We start from the raw sequence: 12,902 nt of genomic DNA on the forward strand, positions 1-12,902 counted from the left end.
GGGGGCCCCCAATCTCTGCCCCCCCGGCCCTGCTGGGGATCCCCCACAGGCCAGGAGGCAGGGGGACACCAGCCCTCCCATGGGCTCAGTCTGGGTGGAGGCCTCAGACCAGCCCCAGGTAGGCATGGCCCCCTGGGCAGAGGCCCTAGCAGCACTCCTCGTCGACACCATTGTATGAGCCGCTGTTTGTTAGATGTGTGTGGTGTCTATGTTCTACCCATACAGGAGTCTCCCTCCTGGCCCTTCCTGCTTGCCCGCCGGCGCGAACGCCTGCGCAAACGCCGGCGTGCTCTGTTCGCACTGCGCAGCTCAGGAGCGCGGCTCCCTACCGGCTCAGCTATAAAGGACCCGGGGGGCTTTCCCTCCGGATCCGGCTCAGTTGTGCTGGGTCCCTCCGCCCCACTTATCTTTGGGGGATCAGCTGTTGCTGCCCCCGCTGCTGATTCCTCTGCTGCTGCTTCTGCCTCCGGTCAGTTAGTAAGTAAGGAGGCACACGTGAGTGCGGGGCACACATGTGCCTGGATCCTCTCCTTCCCGCTGCTGGTTCCCGAGGGAGGGGAAAGAGGGCTTTGTCTCGGGACTTTACCTGCAAAGATTATGTTTAATTTGTACCTTGGTTTCACAATTGTGCTGTTTAATAGAATTTACCGTGGCCTGCACATCCAGATGAGACAAAACTTGTTTTAACATTGGCAAATTTAAACTTAATTGAATTGGAGTAATGTTTTTATAAACCCATAGTTTAGCCCGGATACTTTTTCATCTACCAAAAGCTGTAACTTTAAATACTTTGTGCCCTGTTGGATGACACATTACAAAAACTTTGGTTAATGGAAAGTGCCATTAAATACAATCAAATTTGATCAAGCATTACATAGAGACAGTGTATTCATCCTTTTTTAGCATAAAATACTACAGAATGATTTTTACAAATCATGTAAAACAAAACAAAACAAAAACCACATTGTCACATATCATGTTGCTCATATAGATTATAATCTTCACATACATATCCCACACCTTCATGAGTGAGCCACCCTTTCATGTTAATTGTTTCCCACGCACCCACTTTTTATATGCCTGCTGGTGGTGGTGGTGGTGGTGGTATCGTAGGTACATGGCAACTCCTTCTCCAACTTCAGGACCCATCAACACCAACAGGTATACAGTAACTTGAGAATTAGCTCCAACAGAGACTATATGAGCAACAATTTGTTGTGCTTCCTTATATACAAAAGAGATCAACTTCCACCAAACAGAAAGGTATGGGATCATACCAGAGAGGAATGATCCCATACAATTTTCAGTCCAATAGGAAGGTGACCTTGAAGGCCTGAACAAATTATTGGAATAACTATACTTTGACTTAGGGCCTGTGCCTGGATGCAAGCTAGAGCCAGGTAAGCGTTGTATCGAATTAGTGTGTCAATGGCAGTGATGTTCGTTATCAATAGTCATTGTCCTCTGTAACCTGCTGTAACATGGGTAGAATGTCTCCCACCAGTTGGTCTCCCAGCCCGAGGCTGGAAAATGATCCAACTAAAGGCCTTGCAATCTTTTGCATTTCAGCAGTAGCATAGCTCAATTTGTTTGCCAAAACTTTGATATTAGCACCATCTAAAACAGCTGCTCCCAGTCCTGCTCTTGCAACTGCAATCTATAGCACATCACACTTTGTTCATATGTGGACTTGGGCATTATTAGCATACCAAAGTTTCAGCCATTGCTTCCAGCTTTGATGACTGGTTTGCACATAGGGGGCACATTTTGGAACAGCCATGGCCAAATTAAATCCCTTTAAAACTATCTGAATTTTTTTAATGGCTTGTACTCCCAATAAAACTTGTTTATCATGATCCGACTTAACAACATGAGGCCCCATAATAGAGTTTGTACTTATCTGAGAGGCATCTAAAGTGGGATTAATCACTTGTAACGATAAATTATGCCACGTTGTCCATACCAAATAGGCACCCTTTTCTGCAATCTGTGACACTTTTCCCAAGCATAACCATAAAAACTGAATTCCCTGCACAGTCCATAAACACTGACTTGGATGGTCAAGAGAGGACCAAATTGGAGGACCTGAATTATTTACTAATAAAGAATCAAATATCCATGACTAGTGTGTACAGGCCAATGTAGTGGAAGAGATGTTTTCCGTCTGGAGCAGATAATTGGATGGGAGAATTTTCCAACTAGGAAATCAGCTTGGAGTCCCAAAGTCCCATGACAATATGCAATGTTACCTTTATTTGTGGGACCCAACTGAAAAAATGCACTAATATTAATGAATGTCATGATGAAACATTATGGAAAGGGGGTTTACTACTTTCAGTTACTTCCAAAGTTGAGTAGAACTCAACAGTGATATAACTCCTATCTTCACCCATCAAAGTTACATGGCCCTGACATACATGACTTAGTTTTACTTTGCTTGATCCCTACGAATGGGCTTCTCTCCAAACTACTGAATGTACCATGGGTTCATATTCATTTCAAATTTTTTTGCTACCACTAAGATTGTGTGACATTTGCCATAGAACCTGTGTGCCTCTCTGGATGGGGTATGTACCACTAAGGGCATGAACACCATGTACCCCTGGTGGCTGTGAGGGCATGGCGAGCTCCGGCAGGTGGTGACAGTGTGGTTGGCAGCAGGAGCATGGCAGCGGTAAGTGTGGAGCTGCCACATGCAGCCACAGAGCTGTCAGCGAGCACTGACCAGTGGTCAGCGACCACCCACAGACACTGCCAGCAGTGTTGGCAGCAGAGGTGGGGGTGGCGAGTGGCAACCGCCCGCAGGCACTGCTGGCAGTGTCAGCAGAGCCTTTTCATAGGGGGTGCACCGCCATGCTCAGGGGGTGCACGTGCACCTGCATGCACCCCCTAGTCATTGGCGATGTGTAAGGGGGGTCTTTCCCAGGTACTTGCCAATTTATAGTTAATAAATCCTTCAGTAATTTGAATTGCAAAGACCAGATCTACCTTCCAGTCTGCTGTAGCTGTCCAAATGGCCCTGCACCATTGTTGAGCCAAAATTTAAATTTTGTTTTGAACCATCATCATTCTGGCGCACGGGTTCCAGGTTCGGGGAAGTTCTGACTCTGCATATTCCTGTTTCCTTTAAAACAATTGGTTAATGAGGTTTTCCGCGCACACAACCTAGTAAGTTAGCATTATATATTACATGCAAGTGCCAATGGGATTTTCTGGAAAATAAGAAAAACAAAACAAATATACATCTATTCCACCAGATTTATAAAAAAGTACACACATTACCAACCTGCAAATACAATTTTACCAAACAAATGGTGCCTTTAGCCTGGAATTCCCATATAAAATTGCCACTTTTTACTCCAAGGATTAGGACATCCTTCCAGTTCAAGCTGGACAGAAGTGTCTGGGATCCACAGACAAGTTTGATTTTCAGGTGGTGTAGTCCCAATAATTTTTATTACATCTACATGATATTCATATGCATCTAAACTCTTAGCAGCTAAATAAATTAAACAACAAGGTGAACAACACAAAACAGACAAGACAATCTTTGTTATCATAGAAAACCCGTGGCTTAAATAAGGAAGATGCTGTTGATTCTTTTAGTGGTTCTGAGGCCTCACAGTTCATCAGCCTTCCTATAAAGAAACATAAAACAAAGAGCTTCCCCCTTTGATGGGGAAGTTATTGAGCTTTTTGTCTGTTAGCTTCATATTCTGTATCTTGAATAATTTATAATATTGCACAGATACAAGAATTTATCGAGTTATGTGTCCATGAATTAAAACATCATCTACATAGGATATAACTGCAGTTTAGTATTGATCAGGCAACTGTTCCCACATTTCAGTTTATTTTTAGCCCACACCTTTGTGTGCTGGCTGGTTAACATCTCTTGTTCAGCCCCATGCAACTTCAAAGCCTGATTTATTTTAAAGGCTGCACACTGGCACCCCTGAGGAATTATATGTAAATTATTTTTTTCTGCTTCTTTGTAAAAATAAATTTCTTGGTTTGCTAAAGGGATTTTGGTCTCCTTTTAATTGAATCCTTTAAGGGACTTTACTATATTAGCTTTCCAAAATTGGAACAGGGAGGACAAATTACTTATTATAGTAAATACAGGTGCTTCTTTTCCTAACATGTCTTGCCCAGGCTTGTTTGTTTTTCTCTTTTCATATTGTAAAAAGCATTTTACTAACTCAGTTGTTGGAAGCCCATGGATGTTTTCCTTTTGTTGAATGTTCCATGTGAAATGCATTAACCTACAGAACAAAATGAATGTCCTGCCAAGGCAGATGCCTCACTAAACATCTGGTTATTATTATTAGGGTTTTGCCCCCTTTTCAAGCCATTGATTGTGATGAGTGGACCCATTTTAATTTTATTTCCTTTCCCTTTGATTGTATTTGAATTTGATACACAGTAGGAGTAGCCTTATTTACAATTCTGGCAAGTCCAGCCCTGATGGAGCACAATGAACTCCCCACCCCCCGCCCCGCCCCTGTAAGCCTAGTACATGACCAAATCACAAACTGTTCATTTCACAGGTTTTTCAAGTGGCCAAAAGTGCCTGTCCATCTGATGAGGTTCTTTGTGTAAATCAGATATCTTACTGGATATGTACTGGCCTCTGGCTGCTTTACCACTCCATCCAGGAAGAGCACAGACCATCTGCAGACGCTTCCTCAGCCTGACAAAGGGTGTTTGTGCCCAAAAGCTTGCTAAGAAGAATTTTTCCAACTATTTGAATTGGTCTAATAAAAGATATCAGATTTACCCAAAGAACCTTGTCTGCCTACATCCTTAGACTGACACAGCTACAACCTACACCCCCGTCCATCTGATTACGTTTTACCTTTAAACCTTGGGCATCTGCATTTTTCTCTGCCAGTCATGGCTTTGTGGGGAGTAATTTCACGGGCAACTGGGTGTTTGGTTTTTTGTTTGTTTGTTTTTTTAAATACAAAGAGCCCTAAGAATCAAAGGCTATTTTACATTTCAATCTCTGCCTTGTTGGCTTACTACTTTTCTTAGAGACAATTTTTAAAGTGTGGTTTGCCCCTTTCACTTATCCCAGGCTCTGGGTATTCTTAATTTCAGATGCCTGACAAGCTATTTTTTATTAAATGGAATTACCTTCTTATCAGCTAACCAAATTTATTTGACCAAACCATATATGTATTCAAGTTCCTTTTTTCTTCATACTTCCAACTGAAAATGAGGCACCCATATCATTTTATGGTGTTTGCCTTGGTGCCACCGCCCTTTGTGTCAAATTTTGACTTGCACAGAAACAGCTTAGCTGTTATACTTAATGGTTGTCAGTGACAACAAGGATTAAACTGGGGGTGCCAGAAAAGTTTGCTCTTTCCATGGAAGAGCCAAAGAATTCCCCTCCTGGTTGCCCTTTATAGCCTTCTGCCCAATTTTATAGCTATCTTTAGCTCCCTACATAATTTCCCATGGCTGCTGTCTTTTTTTAATGAAGCAGTACTTTTCTGGGGAAGAACAGTTTCAGTTAACACTGTGAGTGTCACTGATCTACCCTTTACGTTATGGGGAAGTGCTACAAAATCTTTTGGATTCATACATTCTTGACACAAATTAAGCAAGTCACCCACAAAAGTGGTTTCCTTTTCTCAGCAGATTTACTGCCACTGTGCCTTGCAAGGCAAGTCTGTAGCAGTCTGTAGTGCTTTTGCTGTTACACCACAGAAATGAGCTCTATATGTAGCAAACTTTTTCTTAAGATGCTCCTTCTCCCACAAGACATCCTTTAGCCCTCGATTCTGATGCTGGACTAAATTTGCATAATACTTTGCAATCCTCCAGAGAGCCCACACAGTTCCTGCTTTTATTTTCTCCTTAGTTACTTTTGGTTTGGTGGCAGTAACTAAAATATTGAATGCCTTACAAGCCTGCTTTAAGGTATCATGTCCCTGAAAGGGACAGGAACCTTTTTCTTAGCCCCATTTATCTATCAGTGTCTGGTATCCCTTTCCCAAGGCCCAAAATGACCTACTTCCCTGGGAACTAATGATACAATCGAGGTAGGTTGTTTTAAACAGCTAAACAGACAACCTACAGCCACAGTTGCCTGATGACCTACATCTACAGTCATGCCTGGGGGAAGACCTTGTGTAAAGGTTAAACAGATAACGTTCAGCCATGATCATCTGACAACCTACGCCCACAGTTGTGCCTTGAAAATGCATGGCTTAGATCTCCCAAAAAGGCATGATCTGACATGCATCCCTTTGCAGGCCAAAAATGACTGTGCCCCGCTACTGGACCTACATCCACGGTCCAAACAACAAGAGGGAACTTATGACTTGATGTGCACTTTGCTGGGGTTATCTGACCCCAGCAGTCTTTCCTGCTCAAGTGCCAGGGGCTGGACCCGATGATCTCATGAGGTCCCTTCCAGCCCCTAATATCTATGAATCCACAGTCCATACTTGTTGCCTGACTGCCTGCATTCTCCACCAATTTGTTGCATCCCTATAACACTATAACGGGTCTCCTACCAGGCAAGGACACTAGGACATGGTTGTCCTAAACTAAAGGCAAGTTTATTGAACCCTAACAGATAAAATTGTAATTAAAATTGAAGTAGCAGTAGCAGTTAAAAAAAAAAAGGTTTGCAGCTAGTCCAAGCAGATACTCACCACCCCAAAACGTTGCAAATTCAACTTTAGTGGTTGATCAGGCCATGAAGTCTTGCTCAGGGCTCCTGCCTCCCACGTCTGATGTCAAGACAGGATCTCAGATTGATGACAAGATCTCTTCAGGAGTGTTCCGAAGGGTATGCTCTCTCACCTCTCTTTATATACCATATAGCTTAATTTTATGTATTAAGAAATGCAACTTAAGCCTTCTTCCTAATGAATATTAATAGCTGTGGCAAAGTGGGGCTCCCCAACTAGCCACAGTCCTAGTTTCCCCACCTGCCTTCGGGCAGGCCGCTCACCTGTCATGCCTTGTTGTTAATTAATTAAGTTGTTAAATAAGGCAGGAGACTGCCCATTCTTGCCCCAATGCCAGGGGCACTATCTGCAGCTCTGTTCCTCCCCTACCTCACAGCCCAAGCCTTGCAGATGATATCCAGGTGACAATGCTCCCGGCCTACAGCCAGACCAAGCTTAGCCCTTGTTGTCAGGCCACAGACATACACACATTCATACTGCCCTCCTCTCACCAGGGCCTCACACACTCCACCCCCTCTCACAGGGTTTCTTTCATGCGCTGACAACTTATACTGCCTTGTTCCACCTTGGAGCAGGCCCCTTAGGCCATAGTCTTTAGCTAGCTCATACCTTGGGTGTCAGACGTACTGTCTTTTGGGCTTCTCCCGCAACCCTCACTGGGGTATTAGCCAGCCAATTACCCAACCAGGTTTAAGCTTTCCCTGGCTCCTTCTGGGGGCAATGTTATACATCCAAACATACCGGGGCTCCTCATCTCTGCCCCCCTCACTGGGGTCACAGGGCTTCCTGCCCCAGTGGGCTCAGGTGGCCATATCCATGCCTGGGCCCAACTACCTCCAATGATGCATAACCCACCCAAAGGTGGGGGCTGGGGTTAGGGCACCCCAACCTGCCTTTCACTAGGGTGGAAACTGGCCTGGTATTTCCTGGAGTCCCACCAGGCCACCCACTCCCAGCAGGGTGCAGTTTTAGGTCAGGACCAGGAGCCTCCTAGCCATCCCCTACAGCTCATGCCCTTATTACCAGGATGTTGCATAGAGCCTTGTAGCTAGGCAATGTTACTGCCTGGGCTGCCAGCCAGAGGTCTAACATGGCCACTGCAATCAAGGACCTGCTGGCTGCTTGGCTCCTCTCTTGAAGTGGCAGGCACCCACAGTGCCCTGCCACAATAACCTTGCTTCTGTTTGTCAAATATGGTTACCTTTGACTGCAATTCTGTATTCTGAGGTAATCTTTTCATTCTTAGATGGGGGTAAGTTTTGCTTTGACTGTCCCTCTTTTGCCCAAGTTCTGTTTATTCTAGGGGTGCACCGATAGGGATTTTGGGGGCCAATACCAATAACCAATATTTAAGGAGGTATATCGGCCGATACCGATCCGATATCCTGTACAGCTGCCTCCAGGTGGCAAGTCTGTTGTGGTGGAAGGGGAGTGGGGAGAAGGCACAGGCCAGAGGCCCAGCAGGTGGGGTTGGCAGCTCTCGCTGCTGCTTGCACCCCATGGGGGGGTGTGTGTGTGGGGGGGGTGCCCCCAGGGCAGGGCAGGGCAGGGGGCTGGGCTGGAGCCAGCGCTGTGCAGGGCTCTTCTCAGCGGGGGCTGGGCTTGGAGTAGACACCAGCGGTGCTGGGAGGGGTTGCAAGCACCCCAAATTTTGCCACAGCTCCGCTCTCAGCCCCGTGGTGCCAAGCGCAGCCCAGCTTCATGTCCCACCTCCACCCACATGCTGGGACAACCCAGGGCTGCACTGGGTGGCTGGCAGCAGCACTGGGAGCAGAGCTTCAGCAAAATTGGGGTGGATGCAACATCCTCCCAGCACCACCAAGGCCTGCTCCGAGGGGCTCTTCTCAGTGGGGGTGGGCTCGGAGCGGGTGCTGGGAGGGGGCTGCAGCCACCCCAAATTTTGCCGCAGCTCCACTCCCAGCACCGCCGCTGCTGCCAGCCACCTGGAGCAGTCTCGGCTCTTCCCAGTGCATGGGTGTAGGTGGGACAAGGAGCTGGGCTGTGCCTGGTGCTGCAGGGCTGGGAGCAGAGCTGCGGTGAAATTTGGGGTGGCTGCAGCCCCTCTCAGAGCCACTGGTGCTCGCTCTGAGCCCAGCCTCCACCGAGGAGAGCCCCGCATAGCTCTGGCTCCAGCCCACCCTCCTGCCGCCCTTCCTGGGCAGTACCTGCCCCTGCCCCCTACCTCCCTCACTGTGGAGGTGTTGACCTGCCCCCCAATGCCCCTTCCCTCCCCACCTCCCCTTCTGACTTACCAGGTGAAGGCAGCTCTCCATGCTGTCAGATCCGCTCCATGCTGCACTGTGGCTGTGCACAGCACAGGCATTTATTGGCCAAATTATCAGCCCCATTGGGCCAATAACCAAAATTTTCCTTATATCGGTACCGATCCAATATTGGACCGATGTATCAGTGCACCTCTAATTTATTCAATTTAGTTAGCCAACTTCCTGATTCATTTTAAGTTGGGACAGTATTTTTCCATCTGTTCCTTTCACTGGGTGCAGGTCTTGACCACAATTCAAGCTAAGCATGCAGCTTGAGCTGAGCACAAAGGCTGAACCCAGGCCTGAAGGCCTCTGGGTCCCAACACTCCCAGGCTGATGTTGGTGGCAGCAGAAACAGGGTCCAGGGAAAGCATCCTAGACCAGTGGTTTACAACCTTTTTAGACTTGTGGCACCCCTCAAAAATGCCAGCACTGAGCTTTCACTTGTTTCTTGACTACAGAAAAATACAAAAGCAATTTCTCTGTTGCAAAGAACTCAGAAAGCTCACAGCAGGGCAGTGTTTTTGTCACTGTGGATTCCTATTGGATGTCTCTGGGTTTATCTTATCAGTATATGCCTAACTAACAGTGCTAATATTGTGTGGTACCCTTAAAAGGATCTTATGGCACCGCAGGATGCCACAGCACCTTGCCTGAGAATCATTGGTCTAGGGGCTTGATCAGAGGTCAGGACTCCTGAGTTCTATTCCTGGTACTGCCACTGCCTGCCCAGGCTAATTGACTCTAGGCATGCAGTAAGCCAGCTGTGGGAGGGCAGCAGGAGCTCTGGTGAAAGACAAACATCTTGAGGTCTCTATGCACACAAGTCTTCCAGGGTCATCTCCTGCCCCAACTAGGGTTACCATACATTTGGGTTTTCCCAGACATGTCCTCTTTTTTGGCCCCTTGCCGTCCATCCAGGCGGTTTTTTTTTAAATGAGAGTAAATGTCTGGGTTTTTGCTGTTCCTCTGGCTTTTCCTGGGCATGAGCAGCTTGGATGCTTGGGGCTGGGAGCAGTGGGCAAGGTGACTGGCTGTTGGGGGTCATGTGCTCTGCACCCGGGCCCCAGCAAGCTGTTTCTAGGTAATAGCATGTGCAAGCACACGTGGAAACTGAGTGGGGAGCAGTGCTGGGTGTAGCAGGGGATTGCGGGTCGGAAGTGCAGGGCACCAGCAGGGCTGGTGGGGAGCAGGCGGCTGGGGGTCAGGAGCGCAGGGCACCGACAGGGCTGGGCGGGCAAGGCTGCGGGTTGGGAGTGAGGGGTACAGGCGGGGCTGGGGGGCAGGGGCTTAGGAGTGAGGAGCATAGGCAGGGCACATGCCCTGCTCCCCATCACATGCCCTGCTCCCCATCACATTCCTCCTCAGTCCCTGCCCCACAGGTGTCCTCTTTTTTGATCATGGAAATATGGTAACCTTAATTTCCAGTACAAGCCCCCACAGGACAGAGCTGTGTCTCTGGCACACCATGAAATGCCAGCTCTGAGTTTTCACTTGTTTTTTGACTACAAAAAAGTACAAGAGAAATTCCTCTGTTGCAAAGAGCTCAGAAGGCCCACAGAAGGGCAGGGTGGCTTTGATACGGTGGATTCCTGCCTAAAATAATGTATTTTCTGAATCATGTTTGCACAACTCACGGTGCTAACACTATGTGGCATCCTACAACACCTGAAAAGGATCTCAAGACCCCCCAGTGTGCCATGGGCCCCTGGATGAGAATTGCTGCCCTAGGCTGTGGCTTAGGGATAGCCAACCAGGGGCTGCCACAGAAATCAAGGGGCCTTGTGTGTGTATGTGTGTGCGCACGTGCGCACGTGTGGGTGTGCACATGTGCACGTGTGTGTGGCAGGCAAGGGACTATGGGGAGATGTGATATCTTTTTTTAGACCAACTAAATAGTTGGAAAAAAGTTCTTTGCAAGTTTTTTGGGCACAAACACCCTCTTCAGGCATTGGGAGGCTGTTGCTGTTCTGAATTCTCCAAGGTAGAAAAGAGAAATGTAAATGAGTGGAAGTTTGGAAGACAATGGGTAGAGATAGGAGGGGAGGGGAGAAAAGTTGGGGAAATGTGTGAAGGAGTGCAAGTGGCCAGCTTCAGGCAGGTTCCTGGTGAATCAGCTGTCAGGCAGGTTATAATGTGCCATAAATCCAATGTCTATATTGAGACCATGATTTTTTTGTATCCAGATTTATGAAATGAAGTTCATAGGCTCATCTACAAAAGGTGTTATGTAAATTCCCTTTGAGGATTAGAACTGAGACTGGGGAGAAAGTGGCTACCTTGAGAGAAGTGTGCACCTAAAGGCAATTGGGTATTTTTGTCTCTGATGGATTTTCAGTATGCGTTCACACTGGTGCGCAGTTGTTTGGTTTCTCCTACATATTTTCCATCGGGGCGTTTAGTACGTTGGATGAGATATGTCACATTTCTGGAGCTGCAGGTGTAAGAGGTGCATGTGGGTGTGCACATGGTGTGTGAGGTTTCCAGGTTGTGTGTGTGCATGCATGTGGGTGTACACATGGGGGTTGGGTTTTATGGAAAAATGTTTGTGTTCCAAGTCAAATCAGCCAAATCAATTCCAACTCTGTGAGTCATTCAAAAATCTAGGTTGCCCTGCTACTGGCAAATATTCTCCACCCCAGCCTGGGGCTTCAGATGCTTCCAAATCATTTGGCGGGCATCCTACGTGCAGGCCCAAGCCCAGAGGCTTGGGGTTCAGATGCCCCCGAGTGTCGCTTGCCCTCAGCTGTATGGCCGCAGAAGCAAGTTAGGGAGGAGTCTCCCATTTCCATAAAGTCGGTGTGACACGTGTGTCAGGTGGCCATCACAGAGGACATTCTGGTTTTCTGCTACTCTGTCCTCTATTGATACGAAACCCAACGCCTTTATGTCCTGTGTCTTTTTGTTCGAGAGAAAAACAGAAGACATAATGCGTCCAGGTTTGGATCAATAGAGGACAACCGGACTCTCCGCTACGATGGCCACCCTACCCGTGTGTGCCGAGGCAGCAGGCCCAAGGCGAGCCGTCCAAGGCGTGCATTGCGGGGCATTTTCGGCATCCCCCGGGCTGCAGAATGTGCTGGCCGAGACTATTTCCCATGATCCTCTCCTCCCCGCGCGCGGGCAGGAACCCTGGGGCGCGGCTCGCGTTTCCAGAGGGCCACAGAAGGCGGCAGCCCCTTCCGGCGCAGCCGGAAGCGGACGTCCCATGGTCGGCCAGCCGTCGTACCGGCAGTGCCTGACTCAGTGCGAGCAGCGCAACTGCTCGGGGGCCGCCCTGCGCCACTTCCGCTCCCGCCAGCCGCTCTACATGAGCCTCACAGGTAGCGCCGCCGGCCCCGCCCTCCCCTCCTCGAATGGCCCCTTTTGCTGCGGCGCACTCGTGCGGCCCCGCCCTTTGCAGAGTTAACCCTTCCCACCCCCATGGGAACCGCTGCAGCGCGGAGCCCCCAGGATGCTCCCCCCTTGCCAGGATGCTCCCCAGCCCCTCTGCGGCCTCCCAGCCCCCTCCCCGTAGAGCCTGCTTCTCCCATATCTTGGCTGAGAGGGGGCAAACTGCAGCTTCCGGGGGGGAGAGGGGGGCATGCGTGCTGTGTGGGGGCTGCGAGCCAGCCTGAAGACTTGCTGGGGGTCACCAGCTTGGTCCTGGGTTGCTGAGTGGTGGTGGGTGTGTGGGTTGATCACTTCTGTCTGGTGCCTTAGAGAAAAGGGGGGTGCAGCCTGGCTGACCCACACCCTCCCCAAATGCCACTCTTGTCTCCTTCCACTGCCCCGTCGGCCACTCAGCTTTCTGCTCCCCGTCCTGTGCTTCCTGCCCCGTCTGCTTCAGCGTCCACAGGCTCCCTCCACTCATTGTGGGGGCAGTGGGTGCTGGCCGGCATGCTCTGCTCGATCCACTTCCAGATCTCGTTTTGAACCTGTGACGCCC

The 12,902-nt window shown here is 48.7% G+C and overlaps 1 protein-coding gene across 1 annotated transcript in view; it reads left to right on the plus strand.

Annotated features, from left to right (window-relative positions):
- Positions 1-12,182: 12,182 nt before the first annotated feature.
- Positions 12,183-12,902, plus strand: part of PGAP3 (post-GPI attachment to proteins 3) — a 22,190-nt gene continuing 21,470 nt past the window's right edge. Inside the window, exon 1 of the mRNA XM_006022593.3 lies at positions 12,183-12,297. Coding sequence (XP_006022655.1) covers positions 12,183-12,297 — 115 coding nt within the window. The remainder of the gene's footprint in view (positions 12,298-12,902) is intronic.

This window comes from Alligator sinensis, unplaced genomic scaffold, assembly GCF_000455745.1.
Source record: "Alligator sinensis unplaced genomic scaffold, ASM45574v1 scaffold886_1, whole genome shotgun sequence".
Lineage (NCBI taxonomy): Eukaryota > Metazoa > Chordata > Crocodylia > Alligatoridae > Alligator > Alligator sinensis.